Source organism: Bos taurus, chromosome 16 (genome assembly GCF_002263795.3).
Source record: "Bos taurus isolate L1 Dominette 01449 registration number 42190680 breed Hereford chromosome 16, ARS-UCD2.0, whole genome shotgun sequence".
NCBI classification, from domain to species: domain Eukaryota; kingdom Metazoa; phylum Chordata; class Mammalia; order Artiodactyla; family Bovidae; genus Bos; species Bos taurus.
Genome location: NC_037343.1, coordinates 30,003,991 through 30,025,834, shown reverse-complemented (window position 1 = coordinate 30,025,834; position 21,844 = coordinate 30,003,991). Strand labels below are relative to the sequence as shown.

General features: G+C 35.2%; 1 protein-coding gene across 11 annotated transcripts in view; it reads left to right on the top strand.

Annotated features, from left to right (window-relative positions):
* The window catches only part of CDC42BPA (CDC42 binding protein kinase alpha), a 297,315-nt gene that overhangs the window by 225,961 nt on the left and 49,510 nt on the right, over positions 1–21,844 (top strand). For 9 of the 11 annotated variants that reach the window (XM_024976363.2, XM_059875458.1, XM_024976359.2 and 6 more), the window contains 5 exons: positions 3,693–3,817; positions 7,005–7,110; positions 7,518–7,666; positions 9,205–9,296; positions 11,665–11,741. In XM_024976363.2, coding sequence (XP_024832131.1) covers positions 3,693–3,817; positions 7,005–7,110; positions 7,518–7,666; positions 9,205–9,296; positions 11,665–11,741 — 549 coding nt within the window. Of the gene's footprint in view, positions 1–3,692; positions 3,818–7,004; positions 7,111–7,517; positions 7,667–9,204; positions 9,297–11,664; positions 11,742–12,796; positions 12,845–21,844 lie in introns of all 11 variants that reach the window. The other 2 variants (XM_024976357.2, XM_059875460.1) reach the window with 1 other exon arrangement.

Genomic DNA, 21,844 nt, shown 5'->3' with positions numbered 1-21,844 from the left:
ACATACCAGAAAGGGAGAAAGGAATAGTGATAACTAATGGCAGAGTGAGACCATTTATCAGAAAAATGTAGCCATGAAGTAAAAATTACATGCAAATATTTTATCATGGATTTTTAAAAACTTAATAAAGCAAGAAGTTTTGCTTCTGTGACAGATTAGCTTACATCATACCTACCACTACCACCTCACCAAGAACTATAAAGCTGGATGGATTTTAAAAAAAATTTTTTTTTAATACAGTAGGAATACTGCCTACAGTATTCTTTTTATTTTATTTTATTTTTAAACTTTACAATATTGTATTAGTTTTGCCCAACATCGAAATGTTTGCCTACAGTATTCATCTGCAAGAAGGCATTGGAAAACTAGGAAGGCAGCCTAGACTTTACTGACCCAGATCCTACAGAAAGGAGTAGAACTGAGAGATGAGCCCAGCATTCATTGCCACTTGAGGATTTGCTGGTATGAACGCTATCACTGAGAATCCAGGAAGTTGAGCACACTATTCCACAGTATTATCACGAGTTTGGAGAGATTAAAAACTAAATATCAATGCAGGATCCTTGATAATCAATTCAAGCTTTCAATTAAGGTCATTGAAAAGACTCCATTTTCATAATAAGCATGAACCAAAAAGAGAAGAGCCCACTCAGTGACTGAAACCCAGCCTTTAAGTAATTCAGTCCTTCATCTGTCTTTGTTTAGTTGCCTGCCAGAGTATAAGTAAACGCTCTCTGGAGGAAGATATTATATAGAGTCTCAGATTATCTTTAAAATTTTCATTCGGTGTGCATGGCATGCAGTAAGAAATTACAATGCATACCAAGAAAAACAACCTAATAAAACCAAGACATAAAAATATAACAGCAACCAAATATTAAGTCAGAAAATAAAAAATGAGAGGAAAACTAGTCAGTTTAAACAGACCTACACAATTCCCAGTAAAGAAAATAGAAGACATGTAGAATTTCCGCAGACACCTGGAACCTATACAAAGAAGTCAAATAAATCTTTAAGAGTAAAAAATAAAATAATTGAAACACCTAACAGAAAATTTTAACAGTAGATTGGAAAGAAGCAAAGAAAGGGTAAATAAACTTTCCATGCTGAAGTAAAGATATATCAATACGTTTTAAAGCACAGAAATATATAAAAAAGGTATATATAGAGACATAGGGGATGTGATGAAAAAAATCTGACAGAAAATATTTGCTTTCCCAGAAGGAGAGAGAACGTTTGTGGCAAAGCAATATTTGCAAAGTTAATAGCCCACCATTTTCCAAAACCTATGAGAAATATTTAGCTACAAATTCAAGAAATGTCACAGACCCTAAAGGGAAATTAAATCCCTATCAGGCATACTATGGAAGAATTGCAAAAACCAGCAACCAAACCTAGACAGCATATTAAAAAGCAGAGACATCACTTTGCCAACAAAGGTCTGTATAGTTAAAGCTATGGTTTTTCCAGTAGTCATGTACAGATGTGAGAGTTGACCATATAGAAGGCTGATTGACGAAGAATTGATGCTTTTGAACTGTGGTGCTGGAGAAGACTTGAGAGTCCCTTGGACAGTAAGGAGATCAAACCAGTCAATCCTAAAGGAAATTAACCCAGAATATTCATTGGAAGGACTGATACTGAAGCTGGAGCTCAAATACTTTGGCCACTTGATGCGAAGAGCCAACTCATTGGAGAAGACCCTGATGCTGGGAAAGATTGAAGGCAGGAGGGGAAGGGGACAACAGATGATAAGATGGTTGGATGGCATCATTGACTCAATGGGCATGAGTTTGAGCAAACTCCAGGAGATAGTAAAGGACCAGGAAGCCTGGCATGCTGCAGTCCATGGGGTTGCAAAGAGTCAGACGTGACTGAGCAGCTGAACTACAACAGAACAACCAAAGAAAATCCAGGAAGCAGCCAGAGAAGAAAGACATGTTATATTCAAAGGAGCAACAGCTAAACTTAAAGCTGTCTTTCCAACAGAAAAGGAACAGAACCCAGAAATAAAGGAATGCTGAAGGACAATAACTGCCAATCTGAAATATTTTATACAGCAGAAAATGTCTTTCAAAAATGAAAGCAAAAATTCAGAGTATAGAAAACTCTATAAGACAAACAACCTACTTTTTTCAACAAATAAATTACATGAAAATTTAAAGTGTTGGAAGGGAGCTGCTGTGTCCTAAGTGTGTTCCTCTAGCACTCAGATGTGAAACCTAGTCATCAATGTAGTGCTATTTGGAGACAAAGCCTTTGGGAGATGATTGGGCAATCAGGGTAGAGCCCTTATGAATAGGATTAGTGCTCTTATACAAGAGACCCCACAGAACTCCCTCATCCCGTGGCCATCTATAAACCAGGAAGTGGGCCCTTGCCAGACACTGAATCTGCAGATGCCTTGATCTTGGACCTCCCAGCCTCCAGAACCAGGAGAAATAAATAGTTCTTGTTTAAGCCCCTCAGACTATGGTATTCTGTTAAACAGCTACCCAAGACGAGTACTCCAGAACCTAAGAGTGAGTGAGTGAAGTCGCTCAGTCGTGTCCGACTCTGCGACCCCATGGACTGTAGCCCCCCAGGCTCCTCCATCCATGGGATTCTCCAGGCAAGAGTACTGGAGTGGGTTGCCATATGAGTAAGAGAGGCTTAAAAGATAGAGCAACCATTGTGTTATGTTAAAAGACAGAGCAACCATTATGTTATGTTTACTTATTGGTACGATTCAGTTTAACACGCTGTTAAGTCTTTTGATATCTTGAGACAACTGGAAATTTGAATAGTGACTACCTATATATAAGACTCAGAGAAGGCAATGGCACCCCACTCCAGTACTCTTGCCTGGAAAATCCCATGGACGGAGGAGCCTGGTAGGCTGCAGTCCATGGGGTCGCTAGGAGTCGGACACGACTGAGCGACTTCCCTTTCTCTTTTCACTTTCATGCATTGGAAAAGGAAATGACAACCCACTCCAGTGTTCTTGCCTAGAGAATCCCAGGGACGGGGGAGCCTGGTGGGCTGCTGTCTGTGGGGTCGCACAGAGTCGGACATGACTGAAGTGACTTGGCATTGGCATATATAAGACTACCTATATAAGAAAGTTTGTTAAATATAATAATAATATTGTGGTTATGAACAGAGAGCCTTATTTTCTAGAGATACACCAGAAATATATATGGATAAAATTATATGATGTTTGGTATTTGCTGCAGAATAATACTGGAGGAGGGGGTAAGAAGACAGGTGTACAAATGAAATAAGATTGACATTAAGGTGATAACTGTTGAAGTTGCTAATGATGGGTTCATGGGAATTTGTTTATACTCTTCTATTCATTTTTGTATATACTTGAAACTCATTATAAGTTTTTTTTTTTTTTTAAAGAAGATGACATAGAGATATTTTAAGACAAAAAAAATGAGAGATGTTGTTACCAGCAGAACTGGGGAGTTCTTCCCGGCAAATGGAAAATGTTCACAAATGGAACCAATTAATATAGGGAGTGAAGGGAAAGCAAAGGCAGAAGGAGAATTCAGAGTACTTGATGTTTCCAAATTCAGTGACCAGGGGGTGCATCACAATAGAAATCAGGAAGATAAGCACTTTTGACTTACAAAATTTAACAAGAGGCATCTGAGTCCTGTTCCTAAAAGTCACACTTCTTTAAGCATCTTGAAACTGCCTTTCAGCTTACCACTCTGTGTGAGAACTTAAGTGCACGCAACCAGCAGTTAGAAGAAGAGGTCAAAGATCTAGCAGATAAGAAGGAATCGGTTGCTCATTGGGAGGCTCAGATCACAGAAATAATTCAGTGGTGAGTACTCTTTAAATGTGTTTTGTGGCTGATTTTTGGCCATATAGTCAAATTGGTATGAATTCCAGGAGGAATATTTATTATTAGTCTGTTTCTTCTATGTTTTCTGTTTTTTCTGCTTTTCCTTAACTGTCAGATATTCCATATCAGCTTTTACAGTTTCATTAGAAGCTGATATTTCTTTCTAAGAAAGAAAATATTATTCTCTCTGAAGAGAGTTCTTATAGAACTGAAGAAACTCATTTGCTAGCCATCAATATTTCTAAGACCAAAATTCCTGTATTTGTGTTTATTTTAGGAAACAGCCTGGAGAAAATTTTAGAAGCTAAAGATGTTATGCCTTCACCTTTTTCATAATTAAAACAGACTAATTCACATCTGGCATTTTAAAGACATTAAATGGTTACAGTTAGTTTTATCAACTGTTCTTTAAGCCCATAGGATTTAATTTGAGATAATTACCTTAGTGACTTTCATATTAATTAACTCATTAAATGATTGTTCTGATATTTGTAAAAATCTGTATATTTTTATAATACTTAAAGTTGAATCCAATAGGGATTGTATTTTCTAATGAAAATAGGTAGCTTAACTTTTTATGCTTTTTAACTTTCTGACTTTTTCAGCATATTATTGATGTTTTATTTACATAAACAACTACTGGTTTCTTCATATATCTATAGACCAAGAATTTGGTGAGAATTTTAGTTTATCATGCTCTTATTTTGGTTCTCTAAGCATTTTTTCCTTGCTTATATTAGATTAATACTCTCCTTCTTAAATGAAATCATAAGTGAATAAACACTGTCTTTTTAAATAATCTTACCCAGTTGACTCATGTATTTTGATACTGATTTATCTGTAGAACCCTTATGTTAACTCAGCTTTAGCTTATGAATGTGACTATTCACTGCATATCTGAAGGAAAATGCCCAAATTGTGGAAGTTTGGTTGTGTTCCAAATAGTACAGTTAATGGTTCTTTAATATTTAATTGATATCCTTGTCATAAACTGCAGTTCTGAAGCAAAATCGCTATAATCTTTAACCTTGCTTATACATCAAACATTATGACTCTTCATTTGTAACTCCATCATTATGTAATCAAATTTGTAACTAAGATGTTAGTGAAAATGACTTTATAGAAGACAAAACTGATTTAGCCAAAGCCTGCAATCCTAGACCACTGATCTTTTCAAGTGATTGCATGATGAATTGAGATGGAATGGGAAGTGGTTCTAGTAAAGGAAAGAAGCTATAATTATGGACTGTCTGGAAAGGGTTAGTAGAAAGGATGAAGATGAAATTTTTCTGCATATTTCACATTCAAATGAAATATGCAGAAAAAATCAAGAATACAGGAAGTCAATCTGCATTAAAGCTGTTATTTAGAACTGGACTAATACATTAGATAACAAATTATTAAATACCTAATAGGCTAAAAGTAAAAGATATACTCACTGTTCTCAGGGTTCTAAACTATTTGAAAGTTAACTATGATATTCTTTGCAAGCTTATAAACGTTAAAAGTCTCAGCTGTTTCTGGTTTTTTAATCTGGTGTATTAAAAAATGCTAACACAAGATTTTGGAAACTTGTCATATGCAGAATTGTAAATGTTTCCATTGGTCAAATTAACATTTTTAAAATAAAACAAACATGCTGTATATAAGACTTCATTTGAAGTCTTATGGTCTGATGGTCCTCTTACTCTGCTCCCTCTGCCTTTTCCTATGAAATATCTCTTTCATATGAAAAAAAAATTTTAAACCTTTTAGGGCAAGGAGACCTTGTTGCTCACCTTGTATTGGAACAGGGACCTTTCTTCTCAACCTAGATTCATCAGAAGACTTCATTCTTTCTCTTTGAAATGATACTACAAAAAGGCATTGAAGTAACAGACTGGCCCATAAAATTCATTTTTCAGATGTATCTCCTGAAAGTTTGGGGAAAATTGAACAAATGGGGAAGACATTATGGAAGAAGGATCTATAGGACTTAAATATAAATGAAGGGCAAGAAATGAGGAGGAATGAGTATTTCTGAAATTCTGAGTTGGAGAGATTGAGAAAAATGGTGATATCATTGAAGTGGGAAAGATCAGGAGAAGAAACAACTTTGGGGGAGAATGATATCAGTTTTAGTTGTTCTTTTGTTTGTTGGTGAGCCTGAGGTCATTCTCAGGTATCTTGAGTGGAGATTTCTAGTATGCTTTAGAAAAGACGACTTATAGGTTAAGATTAGAAATATGAATTTAGGAATTTAATTTCTGCTAAATATGGCCATTGAGGTAGAGTTTGTTTTGAATGGAAAAGAAAGATAATGGTGAGTGTGTATAGTATTACTAGAAGAGAGAAAAGACTAGTATAAAATAACCAGGAAAATGTTTTAATAATCAGGAAAGGATTTCAGTAATGAAACATTTATTTTCCTTTGTTTAAATTCACTCATATTATTTGAAACACTCCTCATTCATTCATTTTCATTCATGTGCAGTAATAGTTTGTAGTGATAAAACTGTATGTTCTAGGCAGCCTTCCCAGGTGGCACAGTGGTAAAGAATCCACCCACCAATGCAGGAGATGCAGGAGACACAGGTTCAATCCCTGAATCAGGAAGATCCTCGATAGTTGGAAGTGGCAACCTGCTCCACTATTCTTGCCTAGAAAATTCCATGGACAGGGAAGCCTGGCAGGCTACAATCCATGGGGTTGCAAAGAGTCAGACACGACTGAGCGATGAGAACACACTCATGTTCTATGCATTAGGCTGAAAATTCACATGTATTCTCATTTAGTTATAATAGTCCTTGAGGTAAGTGGTATTATTATTACCCCATCTTCTAACTGAGATAGCAGAGAGTTAGAGGTGGTAAATGACTTATGTAAAGTCATACAACTGATAAGCAGTGAGCTACAAATTGAACCTAGGTCTACTTAACTCAAGAATCAAGTTCTTAATCACTACTGATACATGTGCTGACTCCCAAACAATTCAGTAAAGCATTTCCTGCTTGTTGACGGATAGTAGTACTGTGGTAGACCTTTAAAAAATGATATTAAGAACATCTTTAAATTTCTGTCACTTTTCACTTATTTCTTAATGATGCTTTAAAATAATATACATCTCACTGAAGTTTTCTGTTTTACTCTGGTACTTGAGCTCTGTTTTAATTTGTATATATTCTAGGGTCAGTGATGAAAAGGATGCACGAGGGTATCTTCAAGCCTTAGCTTCTAAAATGACTGAAGAATTGGAAGCTTTAAGAAACTCCAGCTTGGGGACCCGAGCAACAGTAAGCTCTACCATTTAGCCAACAGGCTTATTATATTAGTTGGGGTGAAGGCTCAGAAAACACTGTAATGAATCTGAGTAATTATATCAGTTTTTCTAGTTTTTGCCTCCTGGAAAGTTTTTCATAAGAAATCATTCCAAGTTCCTCCAGTTTAAGAAATTATAATACATAGTTGCTTAGCTGTCATTTGTATGGCTAACCATTAGTGGTAATAACCATGAAAAATAAATGTATTTATAATGAGTCTAGTTATTTCTGAATTTAATGAAAATGTATTTTCACAAGTAATAAATATATCTCTTTTATTCTGTAATTAGAGCAAGATAGTTCTTTTAAGTACTTTCAAAATTCACTTACATTACTGAACTTTAGAATAGAACTAAAAGCACAGTCATGTTGTCTCATAGGATATGCCCTGGAAAATGCGACGTTTTGCAAAACTGGATATGTCAGCCAGACTGGAGTTACAGTCAGCTCTGGATGCAGAAATAAGAGCCAAACAGGCCATCCAAGAAGAGCTGAATAAAGTTAAAGCATCTAACATCATAACAGAATGGTAAGACTCTATAGTCCCACTAGAGTGATTTCTGATTTGATCCAAAAGTATCTGGAGAGAAATTACATATTTAGTTTCCTACCTATCACTTTTTTTTTTTTTTAATGATGACCACAAAAAAACTGTGAATGTGTGAAAATGAATTGATTCTTTTAGGCCTTTACGCAGTAATGGGACTTTAATACAGCTCTATTTCTATCTGACTTGTTCTTAAAGTGGAATTAATAGTATTAATATTCTATTATTTGCTTTTCCCTTTTTTGTATAATTTAGTTCATTTTCAAATTTTATAGTATTAAATTCAAAATTATCTCTTGGTCAAGAATATTACATTAGTATAAAAATGTAGCATAGAGTCAGAACAAAATACAGTCATCTGTAATTTCTGGCCTCTACCATAGATTTTTTATAAATGAAGGTTCTAGTGATGATGAATTTCACAGTGGTATAATATATTTAAATTATAATTTTTTCTTACTATGTTTACAAAAAGTATATCATATCCTCCACACTCTTCAAGACAGTTAGCTAATTAATATATTCCCTCCACTGTTATCACAGCAGTAGACCAAATCATACTCTGAATAAATGATAAAAGGAAAATCATAATTGGATTGGTTCAAGAATAAGTCAGTGTAGGTGATATGGAGGAACAGTAGAAAGTTCATGTTACAAATCAAAATACAAATAGAAAAATCCATTCAGTGCTCAGAATACCTAAGGTTGCAAGGTCATTGAGTCACAAAAGGAAGTATAGGCCCATAAATTGTTTTTAATGGTATGAAGCCTTAGTCCTTAACTGCAGTCATTAATGTTTTTAATTATATCAGAGATGCCATGTATCTCTGATTGAATTGAATTATAAATTCCTCAGTTGAATTATAAATTCTTATTATAAGTCAATTATAAATTAAATATGCTTTACTCAAATGTGCTAGTGTGACACTGAAAATGGAAAAGAACTTTTTCTGGAGAATATGAATTGATCCCAACATGAAGAACTACTAAATGTCATTCTCTGTATTGTAATTTGGAGTTAGTGAGATCTTTCTTCTTAAGCTTAGGACATAAACTTCCACATTTGTTTATAAATCAGGAATACAAGTCAAACTGAAAATTATAAACTTAGTCTTATGGTTCTCTATGAAAGAAATTTAACAATTCTAAAGTTAATGTTTGATTTTATACATTTTTTTAATTTAATAATTTAGCTCATGTCTAGCAACTTTTTCAATAAAAGGCAAGATAATAAATACTTTAGGGTTTATAGGCCACATAGTTTCTGTCTACTCAGCTGTGCTGTTGAGTATGAGAGCAGCCACAGACAGCATATAAATGAATGAGCCCGAGTGTGTTCCAATAAATCTTTATTTGCACAAGAGTAGATGACAGGCTGGATTTGTCCTTCCTGCAGTGGTTTTCAGTTCCCTACATCATCATGACTGACATTTAAACCAAGTAAGTTCAACTACATACATGATGGCTCATTGACAAACAATATAAATAATGACATTTTTCCTTTTGTTCCCTTATTTAAGTAAACTAAAAGATTCAGAGAAGAAGAACTTGGAACTACTATCAGAAATCGAACAACTGATAAAGGACACTGAAGAGCTTAGATCTGAAAAGGGTATGAGAATGTGTTTTGCATCCATCAGGATGTAATGTTCTGTTACAAATACATTTTATTATAAAAGAATCAATTTAATGTGTAGGCAGAAGAATTCTTCACATGCATGAATATATGGTACACACGTGCACATATTTGGTAGATAAAGTCTCTGAGTTATTTTGTTTTATCTGATACACTGTTAAAGATTTCATAAGAGAAAACTCATTTTGCCATATATTCAACTGTTTTTCAGGGCCATGGACTATATCTTGAACAGTATTTTTGTGATTAGAAACATTTGTTCTTTTCATATACTTTATACTATTCTCAAATGTTGTAGAGGATTCGCTGTCCAGGTAGTTGAAGAAATAATGTAGAAATAACTAGATTAATCCAATATTAGAAAAGCAATTCAATGACAAAGAATTATTTTGACATCTTCTTCCATGTTTGACACTCGAATTGCTTGCCCTGTGGGACTTCTCAGAGTTTATTCCCATTTTCTTGAAAATATTACTTCAGCACGTTATAATGAATGTAAAAAGTAACTCAGAGTGCTTGGTAGCTTTATTACATGAACTTCAATTTTCTTTCCATCATGTGGGCATTAAGAATATGAAGATTTAATTTTTAAAAATTCAGAATGTTATTTTCTTAATGAAAGGATCTCTTATGTACAGTTTTTTTTTTTTTTTTTTGTATATTAATCATGTTATACATTACATCCCTAGTACTTATTATAATTGGAACTTTGTACCTTTTGACTACCTCTCAGTTAGGATCTCTTATGTACAGTTGTTAGAAATTCATTTTCCTGACAGTATTCCTGGCTAAATACTGACCTAATTAATTGGCTCTAAGTTGTACTTGTGTGCTGCCCTCTATTTCCCAGTCCTATGACACAGTGTGACAAAGCTGGTTGGGTCTCTCTATCTGCTTTTAAAACTGGAGGAAAGAGAGTAATCACAAAGGAGTTAACATGAAAAAAGCCATTAAAAGTAGTAGATGTTTAATAATTTTTTGTTATGAATGAGAAAGGAAGGAATCCAGAAAAAGTGAATTAGGAACTCAGATTAGAAATACAAGGCATCATGCTAAAATGAGAGTCAAGCTTAATTTTCATGTATGAAGAATGGAGGGAGCTGCATTATTTAGCGAGTAGAGGAAAAAGTATATAAGACATGGAGGACCTGTGGCCCAAAAAGCAATTTATATAGAAAAGAGAACAGTGAGGAGTATGACTTAACCAGTTGGCATTGATTGCCTCATTTTATAGTAGATCTAAATTTGCAAAAGAAGAAATTAAATGTATTACATTGCATGTTAGCCTCTGGCTTTTATTTGAATTTTGAGCATTGCAGAATAATAAAATTTCACTATGTTATAAAATAATGTTCTATTTAAATAATATGATGTAATATTTATATAATGAGGGCAAGGATTTTGTTTGTCTCTTTCTTTACTATTGTATCTCCAGTATCTAGACAGGGCTTGGCAAAAAACCCTCTCAGCAAATATTTATTGATGGAGCAAATTTCTGTACTGCCGTGTTCAGCAACCATGGGTTATTATTAGAGAGTAATTCAAAAAAGCACATAAATTGATACCAATTTAGTGGATCAGTTTAGTCCTAATGATATGGAGATCAGAGCGTGTATTGGTGTTTCTCCTTTTTCCTCCCTAGTATTTATCATTATATGTATATGATTAAGAATTATTTTGGAAATTATGCAGTTAGAATTAATACCATAGCCAAGAGATATGCATCAAATTTTTAAAAATTTATCTGAGAAAAGCTTAGGTTTAGAGTCCTCATTCTCCAGCCCTAGTTTTTCTCAGACAAACTTTTGTCATGCAATTTTTCAATAAAACAGTAGATGAAATCAGATTGAAGCCTGAGCAAAAGTTTATTCATAATTTAATAAGTTTGAATTATCACTGCATTTTTTAAATAAAAGGTTATTTGTATTGGTGTATACTATATATTTGATGAAAGTATTTCAATAAGGAAACCTTGTTTGGTGCTAAATTACCTTAGAAAAATCAGACCTAACCAGAGTCCTATTTTTAAAAAATTTCCCAAGTCTACCAAAAGATTTAATGTGCTTTTTATGGTATACTGTATAGGAGAAGAAATTCAAGAACTCAAGTAAGTCAAGAAACAAGTATTTCCTAGAGGTTGATGTAGTTTAACTATTGAGTGATAGTACAGGAAACACTAATGTATTTTAGTTTTTTTAATATGTGGAGTTAATAAAGTTAATTCGTTTTAAAATATGGTAGTTTGCGAGCAGCTTTTTAATATATTCAGACAGGAAAGGTCATCCATCCATGAAAATTAGTGTTAATTGTTCTAGTTTTAAGAAAAGTTGCTGCTGTCTTCTAGGTATAGAGCACCAAGACTCACAGCATTCTTTCTTGGCATTTTTGAATACGCCTACCGATGCTCTGGATCAATTTGAAGTAAGTATTAAACCTTTCAGATATCCCCTGTGGTCGATTTAAAATTTACTTTGTGATTTAAAATTTATTTGCAATAAAACTTTTATTGCATCCCATATAAGAGGACCTAGAATCTTATATAAACAAAAATGTATTATGAAAGAAATATATGTCCTGCAATATTATGGAAACTTTAATCATAAACTTTTCTTGTATTTAAGAGAAATCTAAGATCTAAATAAGAGGGTCATTGTAAGATTTAAAAGAAATTTCATCTCTTTCCCTGAGGAACACTAAGTTTAGAACAGATCCTAACTTTAAATAATTTTAACTTTTTATTCCTCCAAAGCAAAGAACCACAATAAAAAAAAGCAAGTGAAAACGTCAGAGCTCACAATAGGGCGATGCTGGTTCCAATTCCAAATCAATACAGTTGTTTAGAAGTATACCAAAGGAATGCTTTTTGTTCAAAGTATTGCATGTAGAGTTTATTTGGCACACTCCAGAATAGTGAGATAGTGACTGTATGACTGTCCTTCTTTGGTACTTAAATTTTTTGCTAGAAAAAAGCTTATGGTTGAACTTTTTAATCTCAGAAAAAATTTGTTAATAATTATATGTTAATCAACAGATAATTGTACATATCTGAGCAAGGCACTGTTGTAGTGCTGACAAAATCCACAAAGTCCTGCCCCTCAGGAACCTTACATTCTAGCGGGAACAGTTAGAAGGCAGAGATTCTGTTGTTTACCTTTAGTTATTACCTTTTAAAGTGCTTCCATTTAATTTAATTAGTAATGATTTGCCATGAGCTTCAATTTATTACACCTTGAGCACAGAATATGAATTGTATTTCGTTCTTTTGGGAAAGGGAAAAAAAGCACTCTTTAAAACGTACTTAATGAATTTCTAAGTTTCTTGAGAAACAATGACAATGACTGCTTTTCTCATTTATTTATTTGAATTAATGTCATTTGCCTTTCAATTGTTCTACAAAATTTTTGATTTATTATTTGTTCTTATTAAATTGCTTCATCCATATTTTCTATTTTTTTATTGCTGTATTCGTTAAATAGGATTCCTTTTCTTCTTCCTCATCTTCACTGATTGATTTTTTGGATGACGTAAGTCTTTGATTTTCAAACAAATGCATCCTTCAGTAAAAAAGATCAGTGAATTGATATGAAGAATTTACCTAGTAATGCAGTCAGTTTTAGAAATATCACACTTCATAATTTGTGAGCCAAAATGTGCTTCTTTCTTACCTTAAATACAACGAAGAGTTATCATTATTAAGTATAATAAAATAAAAATGTACTTTAAAAAAATGCATTGGCCATCAGAGAATCTCTGTAGTTCCATTCTTTGCAACAGTTCTGAAGACTGGAATGCTTATTTGATTATTGTCACTATATAGCTATATAGATATAAATAATTGCTCATTTTTGTTTTTCAAGGCAGTTTCTATTTCACATTTCCCTTTTCTTTCCAGCAGTTTGCTACTTGGTTTATATGTTAGTTAAAAGCAAGCCTCTGGTGGTATAATAAAAAGTGACATTTTATTAACTCTTCCAATAGAGTTTATCATACATAACACAATAGTTGAGTGCAAATCGGTTTTTAATGCTGACAGAATCTCTCTTCTAATGTGAAAATTGATTTAGTTAACATATGCACTGTAAATTGACTGCATTATCATATTCTCTCCTAAATTAATTCTATAGATTTAATAATTTAGATGTTCCTAATGTATATTGTTCTCTTACAGAAATACCTGACATATACATTCTCTATTCTGCTTTAAATGGCACAGTAATTCTTGTTGTAAAGCATTGTATTTTCCTATTGAGCATTCTGTCTTTACAGAAATTAGGAAATAAAATGGGTTCAGATGCAAATGCAGTGCATATAACTTTTTTAAATCAGGGGAAACTCTTTTAATGTTTTATTTTGTGTGTTTTGTTAAATATAATTCTTACATTGAAAAGAGTATTAAGCATAATTTTTTACTAAAGAAAAATCCTGATCTATAGTTTTGAGTGTTTCTTTATTTCTTGAAATATGTATACCAAAATGTGCACCTTTTCATTCCAAATGGAAACTGTTTTACTACTCTTAAGATACATAATTATACTAGTTATGGTTTTTTAAAGTGTGATTAAAAAGAAAACTTTCTTGATATATAATAATATTTGATATTATAACCTAATGTATATTTTACTAAAATATTCAGTATGGTATTTCCGTATAGGTAACATTCACCTTAAAAAGAATGGAAAGGAAATCTGAACAAATATTTTAATTGTTCTTTCTTCTAGAACACCATTTTCATTTTTCTTTCTAACAAACTCTTTTCTACATCCCTTTTTCTCTCACAAAAATCTCTGAATGTAAAGCGCAGGAGTAGTATGTATTTTGGTAAATAGATTAGCTCCTCTCAACAAAAGCACACTTCAGCCCCCTGCGGTCTCGTCTCTGCTCTCACATGCTGTCTGCCGCCACCACCCCGCTGCAATGTCTAAGCTTCCCACTGACACTCATGCTCCAGGAATATCCTTTCTTATCCTTCCCCCACTGTTACTCAGCATAGATTCATCGATTCAATTCAGTTCAATTCAGATCTAAATTGTAAAGCGTTACAAAGGAACTCCTATTATAAAGTAAGCAGGAGCTAAGTTCACAAAGACTGCCAAATCTTTTTGATTCAGGCTCCAGCTCTTTAAGGGCATGGTTTTTCCCTCATTTGCTTCCTAAGCACTTTCCTCTCCATTTATTGCTGAAGCACTTAAATTGATTCAAATCCTATCGCTGCCACTTTCTTGGTATATAATTTGGAGCAAGATATCTAACCTTTCTATGCATTGGTTTGCTTATTGGACAAACAGGGATAATAATAGTACTGATCTCATAAGCTTGTTTGCAAATTTAAAGTGACAATGTATTTAATGCCCTCAATGATATTGGTTATTATTTCATTACTCTTAATAGGCCAGTTCCCCTCCATTGCTGTGTTCTCTTTAGCTTCCTTTCATGTTCACAATTTCAGTTTCACTTGAGTACTTTCTAAGCTCTTTAACACTCAGCCTTCCAGTCACCACCAATATGAATCACTATACTTTCCTCCTGTTGAATCGCATTACTATTGGAAATGATTTTTCATGTCAGGATGAAGACTATCCGTAAGCTGCCATTAAAAAAATTTTTTTGTATTCTTAATTCATATTTTATGGCATAAACCTCTTATTTCTCCTCGTAGTTTGTAACTATGACTACCCTTCCCATCGTTATCATCCATTTCATCCTCAAGGTCATAATAGAATAATGGTATTCAGTCTTTGGCATGCTTAGGTTCAGCATCGAAGGTATTTAGTATTAATATATAAAACTCAGGTTTCTTGACTTCCTTATTACTCTTAAATGCTTGGATTCTTACAGATGAATATAAATCTTGATTGTTCTGTGTGCCCAAACCAGTTAGGCTGTTGTGCATCTTGTTTATAATATGTGACTGCCCTCTGTTACTAGGTAGACTCTATTAACTAACCCATAGAAACATCCTCTGCTCATTCTTTTCTGTTTTCTGTCTCATTGCTATAGAAAAGAAAAATATTGTGCTGAAGACTTAAAATTGAATTGCAGCTGGAATTTGTAGGTATAGGAGGGAATATGGTTAGTTTTAAGCAAAATTATACAAGTGCTGTTTTCTTTTGTGCCCACACATCATGGACCTTCTCCTGGTAACCTGGTGCCCTCATGCTGCCCTCCGACTTTTCAGTGCTTTACTAGCAGTGCTTCCCCTCCTCCAAAATTGCCTTCTGGCTTTATCCTTCACCCCCCGACACACAGGCCTGTCAACACTATAATCATTTTACACAAAATAGTATGCCTAATCACTTTCCTATCTCTAGTTTTTCCTCAGTATGTTTTGTCTGTTATTCAAAATTCAGATAAATGCTGGAATTTGTGGCAGTCTTGGAAGACGTTTGGAACAAGTTGCTTACCTTTTAAGTTACACTGTTTAGACAGCTCTTAACAGAAGAGAAAGAGCATTTGTAACACCAGTCTTTCCTTCCCTCTGATTCAGACAAAGCAGAATACATTCTCCACACTTTACTTCTGAAACTCAAAGGAGCTTAGGCATTTGGACTTTTCTACATGTAGAATAACAGACTTTTGAAGGAGAAAAGAACCCTAGAAAATCTTGAGCCCACTGATTTTAATTGTTATATACCACAGCACTCTCACTAATAGATAGGTATGTTGGTATTGTTTAGTCGGTAGGTCGTGTCTGACTCTGCGATGCCAGGGACTATAGCCTGCCAGGCTCCTCTATCCATGGGATTTCCTAGGTAAGAATACTGGTGTGGTTTGTCATTTTCCTTTTCCAGGGGATCTTCTTGATTCAAAAATCAAACCTGCATCTCCTGCCTTATATTTTTTTAATTGGAGACTAATTACAGTATTGTAGTGGTTTTTGGTATACATTGACATGAATCAGCCATGGGTATACATGTGTTCCCCATCCTGAACCCTGCTCCCACCTCCCTCCCCATCCCATCCCTCAGGGTCATCCCAGTACACTGGCCCTGAGCACCCTGTCTCTTGCATCGAACCTGGACTGGCGATCAGTTTCACATATGATAGTATACGTGTTTCAGTGCTATTCTCTCAAATCATCCCACCCTTGCCTTCTCCCACAGAGTCCAGAAGTCTCTTCTTTACATCTGTGTCTCTTTTGCTGTCTCGCATATAGGGTCATCGTTGCCATCTTTCTAAATTCCATATATATGCATTAATATACTGTATTGGTGTTTTTCTTTCTGACTTACTTTACTCTGTATAACAGGCTCCAGTTTCATCCACCTCATTAGAACTGATTAAAATGCATTCTTTTTAACGGCTGAGTAATATTCCATTGTGTATATGTACCATAGCTTTCTTATCCATTCATCTACCAATGGAAATCTAGGTTGCTTCCATGTCCTAGCTATAGTAAACACTATATCAATACTATAACCTTTAGCCCAGTGATTTTAGTCATTGTATACCACACTGTTTCCCCATCTATTTCCCTCCTAGTAGTGACAGTGACTAGGATTCTCAGTCTTAGGAGTAATAGGGAAGTGTTGATAAAGGGGTTATAGTGCTGTGATGAACACTAGAGTACACATGTCTCTTTCAATTCTGGTTTCCTTGGTGTGTATCCCCAGCAGTGGGATTGCTGGGTCGTATGGCAGTTCTATTTCCAGTTTTTTTAAGGAATCTCCACACTGTTCTCCATAGTGGCTGTACTAGTTTGCATTCCCACCAACAGTGTAAGAGGGTTCCACTGAGCCATCTGGGAAGCCCAATAGATATGTTCAGTTCAGTTCAGTTCAGTCGCTCAGTTGTGTCCAACTCTTTGCGACCCCATGAATTGCAGCACGCCAGGCCTCCCTGTCCATCACCAACTTCTGGAGTTCACTCAGACTCACGTCCATCGAGTTGGTCATGCCATCCAGCCATCTCATCCTCTGTCGTCCCCTTCTCCTCTTGCCCCCAATCCCTCCCAGCATCAGAGTCTTTTTTAATGAGTCAACTCTTCACATGAGGTGGCCAAAGTACTGGAGTTTCAGCTTTAGCATCAGTCCTTCCAAAGAACACCCAGAAGTGATCTCCTTTAGGATGGACTAGTTGGATCTCCTTGCAGTCCAAGGGACTCTCAAGAGTCTTCTCCAACACCACAGTTCAAAAGCACGAATTCTTCAGTGCTCAGCTTTCTTCACAGTCCAACTCTCACGTCCGTACATGACCACTGGAAAAACCACAGCCTTGACTAGACGAACCTTTGTTGGCAAAGTAATGTCTCTGCTTTTGAATGTGCTATCTAGGTTGGTCATAACTTTCCTTCCAAGGAGTAAGTGTCTTTTAATTTCATGGCTGCAGTGATTTTGGAGCCCAGAAAAATAAAGTCTGACACTGTTTCCCCATCTATTTCCCCCCTACTAGTGACAGTGACTAGGATTCTCAGTCTTAGGAGTAATAGGGAAGTGTTGATAAATGGATTATGTGTGGCATTCTTTAGGACAGAAAAAAGGGAGGTGAGTTAATTTAGAAAGAAACTGAGGCATTTTGATAAGTAGTCTCTTCGGTAAGGCATTCCCATATGAGCCAGTAAGACAGCAGTCAAACAAACACCAGGATCCCTTCTGCTGTGGAAATTATTTACTCTTTTACCCTCATCTTTCCTCTCAGCCCCACTTGCCCAATTGTAGACTGCCTGAGATACTCCATATCAGGTCCAGCCTCATCTCTAGGTTACAGGTGGGGAGCAGTGGAGCTTACCAGGTCGAATTTTCCCCCCATCTGTTCCCTTTGTTCCCATGGTAGCAGATCAAGGAATCGTTTCAGACTAAGCTTACAGAAACTTCCCATTATGTTCAACTCATTTTCTCCTTTTCAAGTGAACCCCCAAAATACTTGACTTTATTAAAGGAGTACTAAGTACAGTTGTATAAAACTATATGCTAGGTAAATTTTGAGTTTTATTAAATTACAGGTCTATTCTCTGTTCATGTAGGCGAAATTCACAGATGTGGAAATTGCCCACTTATCTGGCAAATGAGAATGTACCATCTTGCTCTTTGGAGGTTGTCTTACTCTAGTGTACTGAGGAAAAAAGTTAATCAAGGAATTAATGCTCTAGAATATAAAGGTCAGACATAAAGGAATAAAGATAAAACATTTAGTCCAATTGTCTAGTACTCCTAATGTGTTTTTTTCTTGCATTCTGGCATATTAAGAGAAGAGTAGCCTGAACGTATTGGCAAGCTGAATTCTACTCTTGGTTTTGGCCTCCTATAGAAGCTTATTAAGGTGTCCCAAAATATGTAATTTCATTCCTGACTCCCTAGTAGGTTCCTTCATGTATGTTTTGCTTTTTAACATTGTTCTCCCCGCATCTTTTCTCATATTCTGTCATAAGCAGCCACAGAAATCTGCAACTTGGCAACTTGGGTTAACTGATTCTGGGAAAAGTTGATCACACATGAGAATCAATGAGAGATGAAATTCTGAAACATGCATTGTAAAGAGTTTTTAATCCTGTGACTCAAGCTAGGCCTAGATCCTTCTAAGAAATAATGAAATTTCTATAATTTCCTCCTTTAATTCTTGTTTTTTGAAAACTTCCACATATTAAGTCCAACCTGACTTGAAATTCTTACATTTCAGAAGATTGTCACATGTAATCTTCTCTATTTTAGGCAGCATGTTATATTATATATTATATATATTATATCAATAATGTATTTGGGTAACTAGAGGGAAACAGTCATGACTATGTAGTCTTTTATCTCTTCGTTTTTTTTTTTAATTAAATAAGACCTCTGAAATACATTAACTGAAACCTTAGAATCTATTAGCTAAACTCTGTGTCCATAAGATAAATTACTTCTTTTCATTTCTGCTCATGCTTACTCCCATAATCAGCCTTAACATTCTGGTGGCAATCTATAGATCTAGATATAAAATGGTATATGATTGCACACTTAAGAAAATGTACTGGTTTCCAGTGCTTGTTATGAGACCCAATTTCAGTGTTTTTAGAAAACCATGGTATGTGTGGGTATGTTCAAGAGGTTTAAGAGTGTGTGTGTTTTCCTCTAATTGTACCATCAGGAAAGTGTAACTTGCCCTTTTCTATTGAAAATATAAAAATGGTCTGATTTCTCCGTAGCCACTTGGGGAAGAACATTATTACAATGGTGATTTAGTATCACTGTTAGCTTGGAAAACCTCTTGTCCTTCATATGCAAAGATAGTTTTGAGAGACATTTTGACTTGTTTTGCATATAATGGCAATATAATTTGAGCTATTCCGTGTTCTTTCTCATGATTTTAACATAATCTGGACTTTCAGAATATGTATAGCCAATATGTAAGGGTTTCTCTATGTTCAATATTTTAGCACTTTTTACGTGTGTGGTACTCTGCTGTGCACAGTGGTAGATACTAAGATAAATCAGACATAGAAGTAGACCTCAAATACTTATTATTAGAAAAAATAAATACACTGTTATGTACTATGCGAAGTAGAAAATGGTGAATGCCATAGGAAATATTTAGGTTAAATATCATATAATTTCAGAAGGATTTATTCAATATTTATTAAGAATTTTTAAGTTTACAAGTTTTATGCTAAGCATAATACAGTATTATCTGCCCTTAAGGATCTGATCTGATGGAAAAGACATCTAAATAATTATAACACCCATGGAAGAAGTACAGTAATAAAAGATACAGACTGCATATCATGGGAGTAGAAAGGAGATATTAAGGAGCTTATATTTAATCAGTCCCATATGTAATATTTATTAAAAGTCTTAACAGAGGAGAAAGGTGGCCAGCTTCCTTTTGGACAAGTTAAATATGAGGTACCCGAGGGACATGCACATGGAAATGTTCGACAGATAGTTTTCTAGATGAGTCAGCAGCTTAAGGAAAAGGAGTGAGCAGGAACTGGCAGGACAAATTTGGGAATGATCAACATAGTTGAAACTAGATTGAGATCTGCCAGGGAGGGATTGTATTGCTGCTGCTGCTGCTGCTGGGTTTTGGACTGTGAATTTTAATTCATTGTAACTAGATTCAAACCCTTTATTAATCAAAATAGCAACCATTACAATCAACACATTTTTACCAATGAGAAATAAGTTTTTATTCCTGTAGCATAAAAATCCATGGTTCTGGGTTGAATGAACTCTTGGGAAGCATTTTCTGCCTCCTGCTGGTGGTGGAAGCATTTTCCCTATTAAAAAATTGTCGAGATGCTTGAAGAAGTGGTAGTCGGTTGACAAGATGTCAGGTGAATATGGCAGATGAGGCAAAAGTTTGTAGCCCAATCTGCTCAGCTTTTGGAGTGTTGGTTGTGCAATGTGCTGTCAGGCATTGTCATGGAGAAGAATCGGGCGCATTCTGTTGACCAGTTCTGGCTGCAGGCATTGCAGTTTTCAATGCATCTCATCAATTTGCCTCAATTTGCCGAGCCTACTTCTCAGATGTAATGGTTTCGCCAGGATTCAGAAAGCTGTAGTGGATCAGATGGGCAGCAAAACACCAAAAACTAACCATGACCTCCTTTTGGTGCAAGTTTGGCTTTGGGAAGTGCTTTGGAACTTCTTCTTGGTCCAACCACTGAGCTGGTCATTGCTGGTTTCACATAGAATCCACATTTCGTCACACATCACAATTCTATTGAGAAATGGTTCATTTTTGTTGCATAGAATACAATGACAGTTTCTCTATTTTCGGTCAGCTCCTGAGGCACCCATTTGTAGAGCATTTTCACTCTTTCCCATTTGCTGCAAATGCCGAATGACCATAGAATGGTTGATGTTGAGTTCTTAGGCAACTTCTTGTGTAGTTGTAAGAGGATCAGCTTTGATGACGGCTCTCAGTTGGTCATTGTCAACTTCAATGGCTGGTCACTACACTCCTCATCTTCAAGACTCTCGTCTCCTTTGCAAAACTTCTTGAAGCACCCCTGCACTGTATGTTCTTCAGCAGTTCTTGGGCCAAATGCGTTGTTGATGTTGTGAGTCGTCTCCACTGCATTACAACCCATTTTGAACTCGAATTAAAAAAAAAAAATCACTCGAGTGTACTTTTTGTCTAATGTCATTTCTGTAGTCTAAAATAAATACAAAATAAACAGCGTGTAATAAGTCATTAGCAAAAAAATAAATAAAGCAAGAAATGTGCTTTAAAATGATATATAGCATAACCACATTTATTTAAGAATATATTCCAGTATCAAATGGCAAAGTTCAGCAATGCAAAACTGCAGTTACTTTTGTACCAACCTAGTAGCAAAAGAAAAGTGATGAGTAAGAACACAAACCCAGGATCTCTCACATTGAGAAGGGTGGAGGAATAGGACTCCACGTAAGAGGAGGAGCAGTGGTCACAGGGGATGACTCAGGAAAGTGTTGCATCACAAAAACTAAGGGAGTACAGTTTTAAGAGGGAACAGTTAGCAGCCTCAGGTTCAGCCAAGATGTCTGGTACCATCAGACAAACAGGAGACCCTAATCCTCACAGTATTTCACTAGAGCAGTCACAGCAGAAGCCAGATGGAGAAGTGA